The sequence below is a fragment of the Balaenoptera musculus genome, chromosome 13 (assembly GCF_009873245.2).
Source record: "Balaenoptera musculus isolate JJ_BM4_2016_0621 chromosome 13, mBalMus1.pri.v3, whole genome shotgun sequence".
In the NCBI taxonomy this organism is placed as follows: domain Eukaryota; kingdom Metazoa; phylum Chordata; class Mammalia; order Artiodactyla; family Balaenopteridae; genus Balaenoptera; species Balaenoptera musculus.
In genome coordinates, this window is record NC_045797.1 from 11873967 (window position 1) to 11894187 (window position 20221).

The following is a 20221-nucleotide window of genomic DNA, read 5'->3' on the forward strand; positions in this document are numbered from 1 at the left end:
AGTACAGAAAGTAGAGTATACTTTCCTACTCCCTGACTTTGGGCTTGGCTATGTGACTTACTTTGGTCAATGGGTTGTAAGTAAACGTGATGTGATACAAACAGGACCTTGCCCTCTTGTCCTTCTGCCAATGCCATGAGAAAAACATGCCCCAGCTAGCCCCTTGGTCCCAGGAGGAGAGTGAGACAAATGTGGGGCAGAACCATCCCAGTGGTTCTGCTTTATGAAGCACAACCAACCCAGCCAGAGGCAGCCTGTATCAGCCTATTCCCAGCCAATCTGCAGATGCATGGAAAAAGAAATGTTTATTTTTATATGCTACTGAGAGTCTTGTGGTTGGTTTTAAACACCATTATTGTGACAACTGTTAACTGATAGAGTTTCCAAAGGATTAAAATATAAATGTAAAAAGCAAAACTACAAAAACCTAAAAAAAATTTAAGTACTTTACAGCCTCATGATAGGGAAGGATTTCTTAAGCAAGACACAAAACACAAAACCTACCATAAAGAAAAAAGATTGCCAAAACAAGTAATTCTGCTCACTGAAACGCCTTTAAAAAAGTGAAAAGACAGCCCACAAAATGGGAGAAGACTTGTCACACATACGTCACAAACAATTTATATATAAAAATCAATTTATAAAGGACAGTCAGCCCAATAGAAACATAGGCAAAAGACATTAATGGCATTTCACCGGAGATGAAGCTCAAAAGCCAGTAAGTATAAGAAAAAGTGCTGAACTTTATGAAAATAAAGCTATGCGGCACCATTTTTACACCCACCAAATTGGCCAAAACATTTAAAGTCACGACAATATAAAGCATTAGTGAGTGGGGAGCAACAGAAATTCTTTTACACAGTTGATGGCAATAAAAACTGTTATAAGTACTTCAGTAAAGATTGGTATTATCTTAAGTTTTAAGATGATACAACAATTCTACTCCTTGGTACACTCAGGACAACTCACACACATTTTCATCAGAAGACATGTAAAACAGTTATTTATAGTAACAGTTTATATTTTAAAAATTGAAAATAACCTCAATGTCCGTCAATAGTAGAATGACTAAATAATTTGTAACATATTCATAGAATAAATGCTATACAAGAGTAAAAATGAATGACAGCTGCATGCATATACATGAATGAATCTTACAAGCATAATGCTGAGTGAAAATAGCAAGTCACCAGTAAGTATAGAATATGATACCGTTTAATATCCAAACCCAAGCAAAACTAAATATAATATTTGGTGAATCATACACATTTGGTAAATTTACAAAGAAACAAAACAGAAGAATAAAAATACAAAAAGACAGTGACAAATCCAGAAAGGGAAGCAGGTCCATGGAGATCCACATATGTATCTATTTATATGTATCAAATACTTTATAAGTTTTTAGTGGGGTAGGAGAGTAAAAGACTTCTATTTGAGAAATGTAAAAAGGCCTATGTCCCCATGCCAATTTCTAGAGACATTTCAGAGGGGGAAAAAAGGTTAAATCATTAATTTTACCTTTTTATGTCTCTTATTTTCATGATGACTTCTTTTCAGGATTCAAAACCTAATATGGGGGAAAAAAAATCACACAATCATTTGTATGCATTAAATTCAGGTACATCATCATACTCTTGTAATTCTCTAAAGATTCCAATAATATTCATCCTAGTAATCATCTAATAATATTTACTATAAGGGGAACTTTTATATTTATCATTTTTTCCACATACATTCATGCTAATAAACAACCAAATATTTGGTATAATTTCTAATTCCAGGGTAACCCTTCATATTTCACAATTAAACATATCCATAAACAAGGACCTTTGACTTTCAAATATTTGCCTATAGTCAAGGGAACTTCTGTCGCAAGAAGGAATGGTTTGGTTTTAAAAGAATCTTTTATTTTCACTTATATTTCAGTTTAATTTTGAAGAGACTAGCTCCAACTAACACATGGGAAACGAAAGAACATAAACGACTATTATTTTTCCATTATCTTTTCTTACATCTGAAAGAATATTTGAAGAAAACTTTGAAATAACTACTTAAGTATGTTTTGATGTAACCCTAAAATATTTATCAACCAATGATCCTTAACTTTCCTTCTAAGAGTATAACAGGAGTACTATTTCTCCTATTTGCTTTGTTTTCCTTTGGTTAACTTAGCCACTAAGGTTGCTAACTACACTGAAGGTTTTAAGAACATTCCAACTTACACCAGCAGTAAGTATAAATTTTCCTTTAAGCTATAAGGAAAAATATACAAATGAATTTTCTAAACTGAAGTAAATCCTTAGATTATCAGTCCTAATATAACCCATATGCTACCCTATGAGGCACTCTCCTTAAGGAACTGTAAGTGTCTTTTCAAATTCCACCCTTAGTTCAAATGTATTCTTTAAAAAAGAAAAACAAATATTAAAATTGTACTTACTTTAGCCAACAGTTCTTGTGTTTCAGCAGTCAGTGGATCATGTGAAAACTTGCAATATTCTCCCTGATAACATTTTGCTCCTGTATGGTAAAACTTGCAAGGATACTCATGTTAACCCAAATGTTAAGGAAAAGAACAACTGTAATCCAACTGAAATAATTTGTTATTAATTTAGTAACTTTATTTTTCCTACGTAAAGTTCTTTTCTACTAGTAGAAACAAATTCTCTATTTAAAATATGAAACAGTAAATTATTAACTGGGTTATAAGAAAAATCTAATTTTAGGATGATTATGAAGTTTATTGGCTATCACAGGACACTTTTTTCCTTCATATCCATTCTTAAAATAAAGTACAGGTAAAAAAATAAAATAAAATAAAAAAAAATAAAGTACAGGTATATTTCACTGATATAAGAGAGGGATGTGTATTTTAAATACTTTGAGAAATGGGATTATTTTTAAAGCATTCTTTTGCAGTGGGGGGATTAAAGTCAATGACAATGATATGTCTTACAAATCTGGATCCTTCATGTATTAGGCTTGTATAAAATAGGATCAATTTATACAGCTTCGAAATTGTTTTCTAGGAAAAATTTCTCAAGTTAGAATTTGCGATTTCTTGTATTGAATGACTGAAGGAAAACAACTTTTGTGTTGATCAAATATCCAATTACCCTAAAATGTTTATGTTCGTATTTTTACAACATGTCTAGACCATTTACACTGAAGAGTTAGGGTTATTCTTCAAATTAAGGGACAATTAACCTCTATACAGTACAGAATGTGCAGAAAACGAGTACTCCCAAACTGTGCAATTCCTGCCTCTTTTATGAAGTAAATTACATGAATATAGATTCAATTAGTGGATGTCACAGCAGAAATTCAGAGAAAGTTTTTCTGGGACCTGAATAGATCTCACGAACCTGTTACACTACCCAGGTTGAGAGGATGTGCATTTGAGAGAATTTCTAAAGACTCCTGCTTGGGGGAAAAAGAAAAAAATCTCTGTACAATTTAATCACTTCAATACTGAGTTGAGCTTGGATAATGTAATTTTGCCATGGCTAAAACACTGGTTTCACTCAAAATTTTACATTCATGTAAATGTTTATGAAAAGTAAAGTTACTGTACCTGTGATAAAGGATATTATGCAAATATAGACAGTTTTCGCCTCTGGTACAATATCCTTGTACATAAAACTTACACATTTCCTTTTTCTTCTCTATCTCTGCAGCATGATCAAATTTACACTGGTCTCCCTGGGCCAAAAGAAGGAACAAGGAAAAACCATTATTCCTCATAGTTAAGTCATTACAATTCCTACTTAACTTAATGATTCTAGAAGAAAACAAAGTCTTAGAAGCAGTACAGTCTAATTCTTAACGAGCTATCATAACCACATCACATATATATATCTGCTTAAAAATCGGTCAAGTCCTTAATATTTTTAACACAAAGCATTTTAAAAAAATTATCTACTTTCCTAAACATAAAAGAATATTTCAGTAAAATCTTCTAATTGAAACTTTCCCAGAAGGAAACGGTTCTAGAATTGTACAGGTATGCTTTTGGAGTGTCTAATGGAAAGAGGAGTTGGTTTCAGTACATTTTTGCTATATCTTACATTTTAGTATATTTTTGCTTACACATTTTTTATACCTTAATACATTTCCTTTCAAGAAAATATTTACAAATTTGTTTTCCCTGGCGTTGCACCGTATGTTGGTTGATGAATCCCTGACTCATTCTCACAGGCTGCTGCTTCTCTTTAGGTTTACCATCCTTTGAAAACAAAAACAAAAAACTAAATGTGAGAAATAAAAAGTTAAATATTTTATTCCATTGTACAAAAAAATGTGTCTTTAAAATTAATTATTTATTTTTGGCTGCATCGGGTCTTCGTTGCTGCGTGCAGGCTTTCTCTAGTTGCGTCGAGCAGGGGCTACTCTCTATTGCAGTGCACGGGCTTCTCATTGCGGTGGCTTCTCTTGTTGCGCAGCACAGGCCCTAGGCACATGGGCTTCAGTAGTTGTGGCACACGGGCTTCCGCAGTTGCAGCTCACGGGCTCTAGAGCGCAGGCTCAGTAGTTGTGGCGCATGGGCTTAGTTGCTCCACGGCATGTGGGATCTTCCCAGACCAGGGATCAAACCTGTGTCCCCTGCATTGGCAGGCAGATTCTTATCCACTGTGCCACCAGGGAAGGCCGTACAAAATTATTTTAAACCACCTTTAGAAACATTAAAAAGTAACTCTTCTGAATTGGCCTGCAGGTTAAGATGTGGACTTTTGTACATCAGTTGAAAAAAATGAATGTTTTGTCAGTTTCAACAGCATTCCATCACTGAACATTATGAATATTTTACTGTACCTTGCCCTTGTTTTAAAAAATTAATTAAAAAATTTTAAAAGGAAAGTACCACTACTTCTGATTAAAAAGTGAAGCCTAAGAACAAGGCTCTTTAGAACAATGGGGACAAACCTCAAAATCATAAGGTAAACCGAAAGTAGTGTGATCTTTCATTTCAGTGAGATGCTCACTATGTGTGAGCTGAGTGTACTGATGAGCTCAAATTAACAAACATAATTAGAAATATACCCTCAAAAATGGCAATAAAGGTATGAAAACGAAAGGGGAATTTCATTTTAGGTCTTTAGAAACATAAATCACTTTTAATGCGTTAACTTGTGGTACAACTTACAGCTTCTACGTACCATATACCCGCATACAGTCTTAGGAATTCAGTTAAGTACAAAGTAGGGAGCTGGCTGTATATTTATGTGATCTGCTTTGCAATAATGTCAGACTTCCACTTAGCACCATCAAAATTATGTGTCTAATAAATATGTCAGTTTTAACTCTGGGTTTTATTTTGATTATGTTATTAAATTCTAACATATATGTTTACAATTTGTTCCTCATGTAGCAGGGCTGTCAGTTTTGGCTGAATAATCATTTGAGTCAATCTAAACCAAACGCAAGGGGGGACTTCCCTTGTGGTCCAGTGGTTAAGCCTCCATGCACCCAGTGCAGGGGGCCCAGGTTGTCAGGGAACTAGAGCCCACATGCCGCAACTAAAGATCCCGCATGAAGCAACTAAGACCTGGCGCAGCCAAATAAATAAATAAATACGTAAATAAATATATATTAAAAAAAAAAAAAAAAAAAAAAACAAAGGAAAGGGAAACTGCCTGGGTCTAGCCCTACCTTGGCCCTTGTGACTACAGGCAGTTACCTAAACCCTAGGGCTTCGGATTCCTCCCTTGTAAAATAGATTTTATATAAATACATTTCAATCTATAATATTTGGTATTTCTAATATTTTACCACCCTCAACTCTTGCCTCCTGAACCAATCCTAACAAAAAAAAAGGTGGCCATCCAGCTTAGAAGCCCTCAGAAAAGCAGAGTTCAGAGGAGTCACTTATTGTTCTACCGTGATGACATCTGCAGACCAAGGAAGAGGAACTTCTACAAAGCAAAATCAAAATTCCAGGAGGGTAGGGAGTGTCTGATAAGGTCAAAGCTCAAAAATATTCATTTTTAATTTCCAGAGGGAGTCAAAAACCAACAGACCAGGGACTTTAATAGTAGAAACTCTGGGGCTTCCCTGGTGGCGCAGTGGTTGAGAATCTGCCTGCCGATGCGGGGGGCACGGGTTCGAGCCCTGGTCTGGGAGGATCCCACATGCCGCGGAGCAGCTAGGCCCGTGAGCCACAATTACTGAGCCTGCGCGTCTGGAGCCTGTGCTCCACAGCAGAGAGGCCGCGATAGTGAGAGGCCCGCGCACCGCAATGAAGAGTGGCCCCCACTTGCCGCAACTAGAGAAAGCCCTCGCACAGAAACGAAGACCCAACACAGCCATAAATAAATAAATAAATAGATAGATAGATAGCCAGACCCTTAGCTCTGAAAAAAAAAAAAAAAAAAGAGTAGAAATTCTGTAAGACTCTGTAGCCTTTGGAATGCCCTCATGGCTATCTTACATTCTCCTTGCCTCCCAAATCTGTTTTTGCACAGCCCTCAGAAATCAGGGGGCTTGTGTGCATGTATACAGGGGCAACAGGTACGACACTAAGGCTTGAGTGGGCGCTGGCAGGTAACGAGTGTGAGGGAAGGCAGCCCGACAGTGAGAAAGAAGAACCCACGGAGCCCACTGGAGGTAAGAGGAGATCCCATCGGGGTGCAAGATAAAAATCCAAGGGCAGGCAGTGCCCTCCGACAGGCATATATTCTCATACCTGTTCCTGTGAGCCATTGTTCCTCAGGGAAGCGTTTGATCCTTTGTCTCCAGTGCCAGGCCATTTTCGCTTCATTTTCTTCTGTTTACCATTCTTGTGAACAGCTTTAAGGTTTTTATTTTTATTTTTTTGTTTAACAGCTAAAAGCAAGAAAGTTAAATTTAAAGATGATACAGAAGTACAAAAGCAGTTTACTCTTAAGAAGTATATTCTATAATAATCCAGGAAAACTTCTCCACTGCTCAAAGAGTAATAACTACGATGATGCCGACCTGTCTTTCTAGAAGCTCTTGGATTAATATATTCCGGATCCCAAATTAATTCTTTGTGAAAATATATAAGGTATTATTAGGGAAAAAAACAAGATAATTCATGAAATCAATCTTGCTAGCCATCAGCCAGAGCCTTCTGAAGTGTTCAGAGTACAACGGATCTAAGCAGGAACTGCTATAGCACCGTAACAGTAAGACCTTCAAATGTTTTAAATGACCTCATATATGGCTGTCAGATTACTCACTGAAAACATTTTATATATATTAAGTTTACCTATAGATCCATTTTAAATAGAAGAACATTTAAAGAGGGGGAAAAAAATAAAATGAGAAGATTAAGAATTTCATTTACAATTGTCATTTATTCTCATATCTGTGGCTTAATTTCATTTTAGTAATCTAAAAGAATATATTCCTGAGTTTAGTCTGATACACTACCATCCCAGACATTAATTAAACCCATCCTTCTTTAGAGGACAGCAAACAGGTATTTCCTGTCCTTCACACACGCTGAGGCCAGGGATTTAGCATTCTCCCTTTCAAAGTAGTCATGTCCTTTGAAAACCCTCCTGCACTCTCCGCTCCTCCCGCAAACTGAGCGTTTGTACACCAAGTGACCAGCTCACATTTGGTGTAAAGATCCAGGAAAACGTGATCTTATCATGAGATAAAATGCAAGCGAACCCCTCCCCCCCATCCATATTTGGACAAATGTGACTGCTTCTCTAGATAACTTTAAATGATAAAATAATTGGACTCTTACCTTTACCTTTCTGGGTATCCTTTGCTCCCTCTTTCTTCACAGATTCTTCAGGAAGCGGTAAGGATTGAGTAACATTTGCCATCTCTTTAGCTTGTATATATTGTTGAAGCTCTTTAGCAAAATTATCTTCTGATTCCTGACTGCAGATATCATTATCACTATATACATCATAGTCCTTACTTCTTGATTTTCTACGTTGCAAATTCTTCCGTGATGTAGAGTTTCCAAAGTGCCTAAACTAAGTGAAAATTACATTTTCAATTTTTAAAACCCAGCATGATTCAAAACAATCTGGTTATAAAGAAGCAGCAAAGACTGGCCATGAATTGATCATTGTTGAGGTTGGGAGATGGGTACACAGGGGTTTCATATGCTATTCTTTGCGTTCTTATGTATATGATATTTTTCAGAATTTAAAAAAAAAAATATATATATATATCCTTAAAGATGGTTTGAGGGAAGATTCTGAATTTGTACACTGTGTATACTTTACTGAATTGAAAGACTAAAGCCGTGGGGGGGTGGGATGAATTGGGAGATTGGGATGGACATATATACACTAATCTGTATAAAATAGATAACTAATGAGAACCTGCTGCATAGCACAGGGAACTCCACTTTGTTGTACAGTAGAAACTAACACAACATTGTAAAACAACTATACCCCAATAAAAGAAAAAAAGAAAAGAAAAAAGAAAGACTAAAGCCCCATATCTTAATTATTTGATGCAAAGGAACTACAGAATTATAGTTCACATTTTATCTCTCCCTTTGCATAGACTATACTTTTAAACGGTTTAATTCAATAGCTCGTCATTTCATAAAAGAACAAGTACACGTAATGGCCCAATTGAAAATCCGCTATACTAAGTAAGATACATCACAGATACCAAAGCCTATTTTTTCCCTATAACTCACAGCACTGGTGGCACAGGATGTGGCAGCAATGATGAGAAGTAAGGAAGAACTGCCCCATTCTCTGTAATTAAGTTAATTTTACTTTCAGAAATAGGCTTCTAACTCTGTTGTTGGAGCTGCCCCAAGGTGACAGCTACAAACACAGGCATCCACTGGAACAGGAACTCAGGTACGGCAGCTGACCCTGAAACAGCCCGAGGTGATCAAAGCAGACAACTTGGAAGCACTTTGCATATAAAAATTTCCAAGTACTGGTTACACAGGTGTCTATACTTGGTGACACAGGTGTATCAAGCTGTATAACTACAACCAGTACATTTCAATTAAAAAGTTTATTTTTAAAAAGCCCAACTGCCAAAGGGCTCCTATTCTGATCTCAGGAAGAGATGATATGTCTATCATTAAATTGGCCAATTACCCTGCTCCAGAGCTTTTGGGCCTGGTCTCATCCACCCTCACATAACTGATGAAGGCAGCAAAGGAGAATCACAAAATATATTAGGTGGTCCAGTTTAACGGTTTACCTTTTTTTTTAAGTATTTGTTTATTTATTTATTTATGGCTGTGTTGGGTCTTCGTTTCTGTGTGAGGGTTTTCTCCAGTTGTGGCAAGCGGGGACCACTCTTCATCGCGGTGCGCGGGCCTCTGACTATCGCGGCCTCTCTTGTTGCGGAGCACAGGCTCCAGACGCTCAGGCTCAGTAATTGTGGCTCACGGGCCCAGTTGCTCCGCGGCACGTGGGATCCTCCCAGACCAGGGCTCGAACCTGTGCCCCCTGCATTGGCAGGCAGACTCTCAACCACTGTGCCACCAGGGAAGCCCTAACGGTTTACCTTTGATGGTTAACTTCCAAGCTAGGAGCTGCACCACTGGAGGGTTGACTGTGGCCTAGAAAATGAATTTGCCCCCTGATTAAAGAATCCGAACAAGCTGAGAAGGTTGCCTAAACTGACAAGGGCGTCACTGTACATCTTATCTTCATTACACCAGACAAGACTACCAACCAACCCAATCTTCAAGCCTCCAAGTTTCTCATCGCCGAGTCCTCAAGAAAAGAGCACCCTTTTCCAACATACCATAGAACAAACTTATAAACAGCTTCGGGTCAGGGGTTAGGCCTGGCCTCCTGCTTTTATAAATAACATTTTGCTGGAAGAGTCACACTCATTCATTCATTTATCTATGGCTGCTTAGCTGTGACAGAGACGATATGGCTCACAAGGTCAAAAAGATGCACTTATCTGGTCCTTTATGAAAAAGTTGGCTGACTCCTGTGATAATTATTATGTTTACCTTGGTTCTGGCCTTTAATTTTATTTAGTAGGCACAGGGAGAACAAAAAAATCATTCAATATGCAACAGTTCACAAGAAGTTTAGCTCAATTAAACGTGAAATTCTATTCAGTGCATCTGAATCAAAATATTATGAGGATCCAAATGAGTGATTACGTGTTCTCCCTCCCCCGCACAAGATGCAGAAGCCTGCAGTACTGAAGCAGACCCCTTTCACTACAAGTAGTAACAAAACTGACTTATTTGTATTAAATGAAGAGATGAGATGACTTGGCAACATTATAAAACCAGGACAATCATCAACTATGTTGTTTTACTATAGAGAAGTATTCCTAATTGATATGATTCTTTTCAGAGGGCAACAAAATACACAGGATACAAATGATTGCTTAAATACTTTTCTTCATGTAGCTAACTATAAACTCATTGCTTTGATGTCTGTTGTTCTCTATATAATTTGGAAAGTATAAGAACACGATATTACAACTTTTTTATGTTTTATAAAGGAGTCTACATAAAGTATTTTTCTTCTTTTTTAAGTAAAAGATTTTCTTGCATTTGATTCAGGATAGTATATAGCACTCATATGGCCTCCTGAAATTCCACAGAAATAAAAGTACAGAAATATAAAAATTAACAGTCCTAAAATAGTGTGTGTATAGGAGACGGGGAATGAAGTACACTCATTAGGAATTAAGAAAAGTTCAACAAATTCCTGGCAAATTTTTGACAAACAAAAAGCAAGTTATAATTTGGAGGTTGGGCTTAGGGTGCAGTGTGAGAAATAGGGCTATAAATGAGAATGAATTAAAATTCTACATAAAAACAAACAAAGCTATTGTAACAAATTATCTCTGCCCACCCACCCCCAACCCAGAATACAATCAAACAAAAATTTACCCTGGGCAGGGGACTTCCCTGGTGGCGCAGTGGTTAAGAACCTGCCTGCTGGGCTTCCCTGGTGGCGCAGTGGTTGAGAATCTGCCTGCCAATGCAGGGGACACGGGTTTGAGCCCTGGTCCGGGAAGATCTCACGTGCCGCGGAGCAACTAGGCCCGTGCTCCACAACTACTGAGCCCGCGAGCCACAACTACTGAGCCCGCGTGCCTAGAGCCCGTGCTCCGCAGCAAGAGAAGCCACCGCGATGAGAAGCCCGTGCACCGCAACGAAGAGTAGCCCCCGCTCGCCGCAACTAGACAAAGCCCGCACGCAGCAACAAAGACCCAACGCAGCCATAAATAAATTTTAAAACTTTATAAAAAAAAAAAAAATTTACCCTGGGCAAAAAGAGAGCTATTCGCTAAAGAAATGTATTAAAATGTCTGATGAACGCCAAGTCTTCTTGTATGGGTACTAAGACCCCAGAGTGAAGTCCTCCATATTCTGACATTTGGGAGCAACTCCCACCAGAAAAACACTCTATCCACTCACCCTATATCAGGGTTCTTAACCTGCTGTCCAGAGATGGCCCCAGCCTGCCCTGCCCATGGCCAAGGGTCTACAAATAGAATTCAATGAACTTGGATAGTAATAAAAATCACACATTATTTTCATCAACCTCTAAATTGACATTTGGCATTTTCTTCTGTTTTGAACACCAGCAACAAACCACAGTAGCATTAGCAGCAGCTGCGACTGTCACCACTAGAAAGCACAGGCACTTTCATATATTATAGTTATTGCAGACCTCAAAATATCTTTTATATTCATCACTATGTCAAAATTACAATAATTAGACCTAATGCTGGATCTTACTATTTAGTGCATTTATAAAGAGCATATTACTCTTACCACATTTGTTCTTTAATATATTGATAACTGTGTTTCAATAAGATCAATTTCCATCATAATCCAACATATTTTATACACTTAAAAACATTATTATGAGGAGGGGCCCATGGGCTTCACCAGACTGCCAAAGGGGGTGCATGGCACAAAGAAGGTTAAGAACTACTACGCTGCTGGAAATCTACAGATGCACACAGCCCACTCACGTACTGAATGCCCGATCAGGCTTCCCATTTAGAAGAAAGGCCTATGGAGACATAGACCTACCAACAGACCAACAAAGAACATCCATCAGCTCTCCAGGCCTTTCTTCAATCAAGAGACATAAAGAAAAACAAAAGCAAGTGATGAAATCTAGAGCAGTGGTCATTAAAATATAACCAAGGGCCAAATCTATCCTGCCACCTGTTTTTGTAATAATGGTCAGCAAGCTAAGAATGGTCTTTACGTTTTTTAAATGGTTGGGGGAAAAAAAATGAAATAACATTTCATGAGACATGAGAATTATATACAATTCTAATTTCGGCATCCATAAAGTTTTATCAGAATACAGCCATGCTCATTCATTTACGTATTACACTGGCTGCTTTCACAGAGCTGAGCAGATGCAAAAGAGACCATAAGTGGCTGTGGCTCTCTCATCACTTTACACTCATGCTCAGCATACCATGAATTTCAGTGACAGGTATAACTTTTTTTTTTAATAAATTTATTTATTTATTTATTTATTTATTTTGGCTGCGTTGGGTCTTCGTTGCTGCGCGCGGGCTTTCTCTAGTTGCTGCGAGCAGGGGCTACTCTTTGTTGCGGTGCGTGGGCTTCTCATTGCGGTGGCTTCTCTTGTTGTGGACCACGGGCTCTAGGCACGCGGGCTTCCGGAGTTGTGGCTCGTGGGCTCTAGAGCACAGGCTCAGTAGTTGTGGCACACAGGCTTAGTTGCTCTGCGGTATGTGGGATCTTCCCGGACCAGGGCTCGAACCCGTGTCCCCTGCACTGGCAGGCGGATTCTTAACCGCTGCGCCACCAGGGAAGCCCTGACAGTTATAACTTGACAGCATGTTGAATACGTCACATATCACCAAGTCATGATACTTTTTTGTTTCATTACCAGTGCACACCCACCATGTCAAAACATGAAAAGTAGACTTTGAATGCCATGCATTTAAGACACAGTAAAGTGTGGATTATTTTACTGTCAAATTAGGTGGCAAAGCATTACGGTTATTATACAATGATACTACAGCAGTGCTGAAGGAATACAATATATGTTGACATTATTGACAATATTAAGCATTCATCACAATAATCCCAACTCACAGGAAAGCCATGGTGAGAAAAATTAGAAAATTTAAGCAAAATATCTCATCACAAAATTATTTCCTCACAAAAACCAAAAATGAAAATGAGGCTGCAATCAAAGTAAGTTTCTGAGTGGTTCATTTGTTAGCCAAAGAAAGCTGATGGTGAGTTAATTAAATCATGTTTGATTGCAGCGACTGAAGAACTGTCCAGAGAAAAAGTTGTTTAAGAAAACTGGCCTTTTGGCAACAAGTTTCTCAAAGACGTGAGGAAACTGGGAGAAACTCTGACAACTAAAAAAATAAGACAAATGATATCAAGTGGTTTTCCTTGGCTCTTGATGAGTTGACAGATGTTACTGACATCACTCATATCACTGTGCTGTCCAAAGTTAAAACAAGAAGCAAGATCTCCATTCTCACGCAAATTTGCAGTAGATTTATCTCCCAGGCCCAAACTACAGTTCCAGCAGTGTTTTTCAGATTTTAATGTATATGCAAACGAAATCGCTATTTCAAAATCCATTTAACTGTGCAACTGAGGAGTTATCACCTAACCTTCAATTGGAAGTAATTAATCTGCAATGTAATGACATGCTAAAAGACAAATCTCAAGAGAAAAATCTAATAAAGTTTTAAAAATGCCTTCCAAGCAATGAATATACTCAATAACAATCATGCTGGTGAACTGATAAGAGTTTTCTGCAGTACCTGCAGTAAAAAGACATCTTTAAAGATGAAACATATAGAGTCTAATTACAGATCAGCACTAACAAATGAATCTTTGCAATCCATTTTGATAGGGAACACTAACTTTGAACTCCAGTTAAACAAATTATTATCCCCAAAAGAAGAATCCCCTCATTCTCACTAGTAAACCTGTACAACAAAAAACTCAATTATTATTATATGTTAAATTTTGTCAATAAAACTGCTGTGGAAATTTGTTTTCTCCCACTTGTTATATCAGTAGCTACATTCTACCCTCAATTTTGCTTTTGGCTTGCAAAGCCTATCCTTTACAGAAAATATTTACTGACTCCCAATCTAGAGAATAAAACAAAAAAGCAGGAGAAAGAGAAAACCTGATCCAGAAGAAGCAAATACAATTCAAGGAAAAGAAAAGAGCACAAAAATTTTTAAATAAATACACAAAGGTATCAAGATGGTATTATATTTTTTAAAAATGCTAGAAAGCTATAACAACAAAACAGAACACGAAAGAGCTCTTGATAATTATGATTTATGAAATGAAGATAAACAGAAATAGAGGAAATGTCTTAGAATATAAAGAAAAAAGGCAAAGAGAATAAAAATAAAAGATATTCCTTGTACATGAAGGGTATGAGTAAACAGTCTCACCAAACACTTAAGCACAATGAATGAAAAAAGATTCACAGTCTCTAACAACACCAAGAATAAAGAGAAGACTCTAAAAGCTTCCAGGGAGAACAGGATACTTAACAAAGTAAATAGAATTAGATTGCCAAGACTTCACACTAGCAACACTGGACAGTAGAAGAAAACAGGGCAATAAGCTCAAGCCTAATTCTATTTCAGCCAAATCACCTATCAGCTATGAGAATAAAGTCAAGATATTTTCAGAAATGTTACAAGAACTCAAAAGTTTAATTCCATGCATTCCTATGTAACAATGTATGCCAGCTAAATGAGAAAACAAGTTAGAAAATGGTGCTTAAAAAAAAAGAAAAAGGAAAGGATGTAATTCACAATAGCCTCATCAGACACCTAGCAATAAATCTAACAAAAGGTATATAAGATGGAAGACATCTACAAAGAAAATTATAAAACACTACTGAGATAAATTAAAGAGGAGTTAAAGACTGGACAATCCAATATTCTAAAGGTGTCAATTCTCTCCCAAATGACCTACAGATTCAATGCATTCCAAAGTGAAAATCCCAACAGGATTTTTTGTGGAACTTGACAAACTCTTTCTAAAGTTTATATGGCAATGCAAAGGGCTAAGAATAGCTGAGACAGTTAAAGAAGGAAAACAACGTGAGAGGACTTGCTTATTTGATATCCAAACTTATTATAATAAAACTGTAATAATCAACACAGTGAGGTCTTGGGGGAAGGGACAGACGAATAAACCAGCAGACGAGAAGAGAGAGTCCAGAAACGGACCCATCCGAACACAAACACTTGATTTTTGACAACAGTGACACTGCAGACTCATGGGGGAAAAGAAAGTGTTTTCCCCCCAATGAATGGTGCTGGAACAATTGGGTATGATAATGAAAAAAATGTAAAATGAAATTTGTCCCCTATACCTCATAGTATACACAAAAATCAATTCTGGGTGATTATAAACATAAATGGGAAAGAAAAACAACAAAACTTTTAGAAGACACTGTAGGGAAATATTTTTATTACCTCAGGATATTTAAATAAAACATATAAAACATTAACTATAAAGGAACAGATTAATAAACTTGAATACATTAAAATTATAAACCTTTTATCAAAAACTGCCATTGACTGGAAAGAAAGCCGCAAAATGAGCAGATACTTGCAACACATAATCCACAAAGAAGGGGAAAAAATCCCCTATATCCAGAATAAAGAAAAAAATGAAAAAAAGACTTAAAGTGGCACACAAAAGAGGCAAATCCAATTTGGACAAACATGAAAAGATGCTCAACAGTAATCAAGAAAATGCAAACTAAATGACAATGAAGATATCTCACCAGATGGCAGAAAATAAGAAAGGTAACAAATATCAAGTGAGCAGCAGTAGAAATACAGCCTCTCATACGCTGCCTTTGGGAATAAAAATCAGTAGAACCACTCTGGAATACAGTTTGGCATCATGGTAAAGGGAAAGATGTTTGTACTCTCAGACCCAGCAGCTCCACTCCTAGGTAAGTGCAGAGTAGATGTGCAGCAGGATACAAGTAAGAGACGTAGCAGCATTGCCCATAACCCCCAAAACCGGACATGAGACCAAATGTCTACCGACACCAGAACCTAGTATATTCAAATAATGGAATGCTATGCAGCGAAGAAAATGAACAAATCAGCATACGCCACTTGTGTATACTATGTATATACTACATGTATATGTCGTGTATACTATGAATCTTATAAACAGAACGGTGAGAAAAAGAAGACAGCAAAGAGCACATACAACACTACTCTATTTCTATAAAGTGCAAAAACAGGCAAGAGAAAACTGCATTCTGAAGGGTGACAGCATTAGTAGTAAAACTGTAAAGAACAAGGAAGTGATCAGTACACAAGTTCGGATAGTAGTTACCTCCAGGAGGAGAAAAGGGAATGCAACTGAAAAAGGAGGCATCAGAGGCACTGTGGGTAAAGCTTTCTTGACTTGCATAGTGTTTACTTGGGTGTTCTCTTTTTAATTAGCTGTGATACTATACATTTATGTTTTACACACTCATAAGTAAAGAGCCTGGCCTGGAGTAAGCCTACTTAGAAATAATCTAGGTATCCATCTTCTCACAGTATTGTTTCTGGGAAACTCCTTAAGATAATCATAGAAGGTTGTACCTGCCCATCTCCTGTATGGTGTTACACATGGACTGGGGAACTTTAAGTGGGCATGAAAGACTGGGACCTACATGACTAAAATAGCATAAAAAAGGTGTGGGAAACCCAAACTGCAGTTTCTTGGTGTCAACCACAGCTCTCGTCCACAGCAGCCATATATGCCCCAAAGGGCAAAAGAAGTTATGTACTTGGGTAGCTGAGAGGCTTCCTGAGGAGATGAAGATGCTGCACCTGCTGGATTTTCTGTCCTGTATCCTTTCATAAAGCTGAGTATAAGAATATCATATTAGGGCTTCCCTGGTGGCGCAGTGGTTGAGAATCTGCCTGCCAATGCAGGGGACACGGGTTCGAGCCTTGGTCTGGGAAGATCCCACATGCCGCAGAGCATCTGGGCCCGTGAGCCACGGCTACTGAGCCTGCGCGTCTGGAGCCTGTGCTCTGCAACAAGAGAGGCCACAATAGTGAGAGGCCCGCGCACCGCGATGAAGAGTGGTCCCCACTTGCCGCAACTAGAGAAAGCCCTCGCACAGAAACGAAGACCCAACACAGCCAAAAATAAATAAATAAATAAATAAATATTTAAAAATTAAAAAAAAAAAAAAAAAAGAATATCATATTAAAGCCCATGTGTGTCTTGTGAGTCTCATTGCCAATTTGAACCCATTCTTTTGCAGTGCGTTAAAATTCACAATAAAAAAAGTTCAAAAAAGAGAAAAAGCAAGAAAGGAGCAGATACTGGCTTTGCTGTGGGTTGACTGTGTCCTCCCCAAATTCTTATGTTGAAGTCCTAACCCCTAGTACCTTAGAATGTGACCTCATTTGGAAATAGGGCCATTATATGTATAATTAGTTAAGATGAGGTCATTAGGGTGGGCTTTAATCCAATATGGCTGGTGTCCTTATAGAAGTGGGAAATTTAGACACACACGTATTCACACAGGGAGAATGCCCTTCAAACACGAAGGTAAAGATCAAGATGATGCTTCTGGAAGCCAAGCCAAGGAAGACCAAAGATTGCCAGCAAACCAACCAGAAGCTAGGGTAGAGGCATGGAACAGATTCTTCCTCACAGCTGTCAGAAGGAACCAACCCTCCTGACAGCTTGCTCTTGGACTTCTAGCCTCAAGAAACACAAGACAATAAATTTCTGTTGTTTAAATCACCCAGTATGAGGTACTTTGCTATGGCAGTCCTAGCAACTGAATACAAGCTTCAAGCTATAAATCACTAAGGTTAAGTTAGCAAAACAAAATTTTTTATCTAATTTGAAAAGAAAGAAGTTTTTGAAACCGTTAACAACCATTTCAAAGATAGGGGAAACCAAAATAAAGACAATGCACTAAAAACAGGTCATGTTAAACAACAACAAAGTTCTTAAATGATAAATTTTTTTTCAAGTATAACAACAAGGTTTCCTTTGATATAAGTAACCTGGTCTCAAATGCTAACTACAAGGAGACAAATAGGATCCCTAATCAACTTCTCACATCCATTTCTGTCTGTTTTTTCAATACACCAACTTAATCTTACTTTTTTGGAAATTTGCTCACACTTCAGTTTTACTTTCCATTTTATTTTCTCTTCTCGTGTTTCTTCAACTTCTGTATCATCTATTTCACCATCGATTCTGCAGCAAAAATATCAAATAACACAAAAGGGTTTTTCAACCTGAAAAGGGTTCATACCATAACATTAAAATTCACTGCTTTGGTTTACCTTCAACTTGCCCTCAAAGAAATTCCAAATTCAAAATCTACCCCGAATATTCCAGAGAAATAAGGTACAAAATTATGATGAGTAGTAAAGGTCAACATATGTTTATGAGTAAACCACAAAGCTGAAACTTTATATTACATAACCTTAATGTTCAACTATTAGCAGCTATATAAATCATCCATTCATTCAACAAATACTGAGTATCCACCATACACCAGGCTCTGGACCTTAAATCCTGGAATACAACAATGAAAAAGACCTTGTTCCTGCCTTCTAAGAACTTTCTATCTACTTGGGAGAAAAAAAGAAAGCAACTTCAGTATGGTGTGCTAAGTATCAGTGCATACATGAGGAACACTTAACCTAGATTTGGGGGCCAAAAGTTTCCCTAACCTAAAAGCTATGTAAGAATTAAAAACAAAGAGGAATGTCAGGGAGAAGAGTATTTCAGGTAGAATGCAGGGTGCCTTCCGAGGTCAGGAGAGAACTAAACTTATATTCAAGTGGGAAGATGAAAAAGAAAAGTTGTTTTCAGGGTCATTAGGACTGAGAAGCTGAACATGCATAGATACCATCTGAGATGACTACTTGAGGTTATTCCAGCAAAACTAAAAATAAACCTAAGAAAGATGAAGATGGGAAATAAAAGAAACAAACAAGTCAATAAAATGTACAGGTACATCTAAATAATGGTTGATGCTATAGACACAGAAGTCTGAAGACAACTGTGTCTCAGCAAGTAGTGACCAAGAGATAAAAGCTTAAGATCTGAGTGGCACGCCAGATAAAGGCAAGGACTAGGCAATGTGTATGTTCTCAGAAGAACACGTTGCGAGTGGAAAGGCACTGCTAGCACTGGAATGTGAAGAGTGGTTTTGTGCTTCTTTCAAAGTTACAGGAGGAGCTCAGGCTTCACAGCCTCGTCCAATCCAACAGTTTACTACGCCGATCTGTCCCTAGTCAGAGCTTCAGTCACGTCCATCAGACGGGAGACCAAGGTGTGCGCCTTCTACAGAGGCCAGCGTTACAAGAGCCAATAAACCAAATGCTGTGACTTTCACTGTTCTGGTTTGCAGTAATGAATCAGCTTATGGAGCAGGAAGCAACCTCTCCTTAGGCAGAGCAATAATGACCACAGCAGCAGTAACAGCAGCAGCTGACTCTTGCATTACGCTGACTCTGCGCCAGGCGCTGTTCCATGCACATTACACACATCACAACAGCCCTATGACATATATATACACTATGGTTTAAAAGCCCATTTTACAGATGAGAAAACGGAATATGGAAGGCTTATGTAACCTGCTTCAAACCTAGCAAATGGTGGAGCTGAGATTTGAGTCCAGGCAGGCAGAGCCAACTTCCTATTCAAAATATGCACCTGGATATCAACTGGACAAAATCTTAATATATCCAAAACTGAACATTTTTTTTTGGCCGCGCTGCACAACTTGCGGGATCTTAGTTCCCAGACCAGGGATTGAACCTGCACCACGGCAGTGAAAGCGCCGAGTCCTAACCACTGGACCGCCAGGCAACTCCCCAAAACTGAACTCTTGATCTAATCCTCCTGCAATCTGAAACTCAACTCCAACCTTCTAATGATACAGACCAAAAACCTTGAAGTTGATCTTAACTCCTCTCTCAGATTGCCCATCCAATTTGTGAGAAAATAGTTTATCTTCCAAATATATCCTTACCTGACCACTTCTTGTTGCTAAAACTACGATCCAAGCTACTCTGGCCCCCCCTCCGTTCTACTCTCCACATAACCAGATGGTCCTGCTAATATGTCACTCTCGGCTAAAAACCCTCCAAGACCTCTCACCTCACTCAGGGTAGGAGCCAGAGTCCTTACTACGGCACCTACAAGTCCCTACACAAGCTGCCTCCCCCTCCGCCCCCCATCCCAACACCTCTCGAGTTCCTCTCTTCCAGCCCCACTATTCTTACT

At 38.1% G+C, this 20221-nt stretch overlaps 1 protein-coding gene and 1 long non-coding RNA gene across 5 annotated transcripts in view; one reads left to right on the plus strand and one right to left on the minus strand.

Annotated features, from left to right (window-relative positions):
* ZC3H8 (zinc finger CCCH-type containing 8) overlaps positions 1-20221 on the minus strand; it is a 29496-nt gene that overhangs the window by 8304 nt on the left and 971 nt on the right. For 2 of the 4 annotated variants that reach the window (XM_036873714.1, XM_036873713.1), the window contains exons 2-8: positions 18082-18178; positions 7718-7955; positions 6683-6822; positions 4103-4225; positions 3591-3702; positions 2441-2550; positions 1519-1567 (exon numbers count right to left, since the gene is read on the minus strand). In XM_036873714.1, the coding sequence (XP_036729609.1) occupies positions 1538-1567; positions 2441-2550; positions 3591-3702; positions 4103-4225; positions 6683-6822; positions 7718-7955; positions 18082-18178 (850 nt within the window). In that variant the 3' untranslated portion in view covers positions 1519-1537. The remainder of the gene's footprint in view (positions 1-1518; positions 1568-2440; positions 2551-3590; positions 3703-4102; positions 4226-6682; positions 6823-7717; positions 7956-18081; positions 18179-20221) is intronic. The other 2 variants (XM_036873715.1, XM_036873716.1) reach the window with 2 other exon arrangements.
* LOC118906257 lies at positions 2563-3426 on the plus strand. The gene is made up of 2 exons (XR_005022465.1): positions 2563-2798; positions 2838-3426. It is a non-coding gene; the product is annotated as an uncharacterized LOC118906257 (long non-coding RNA).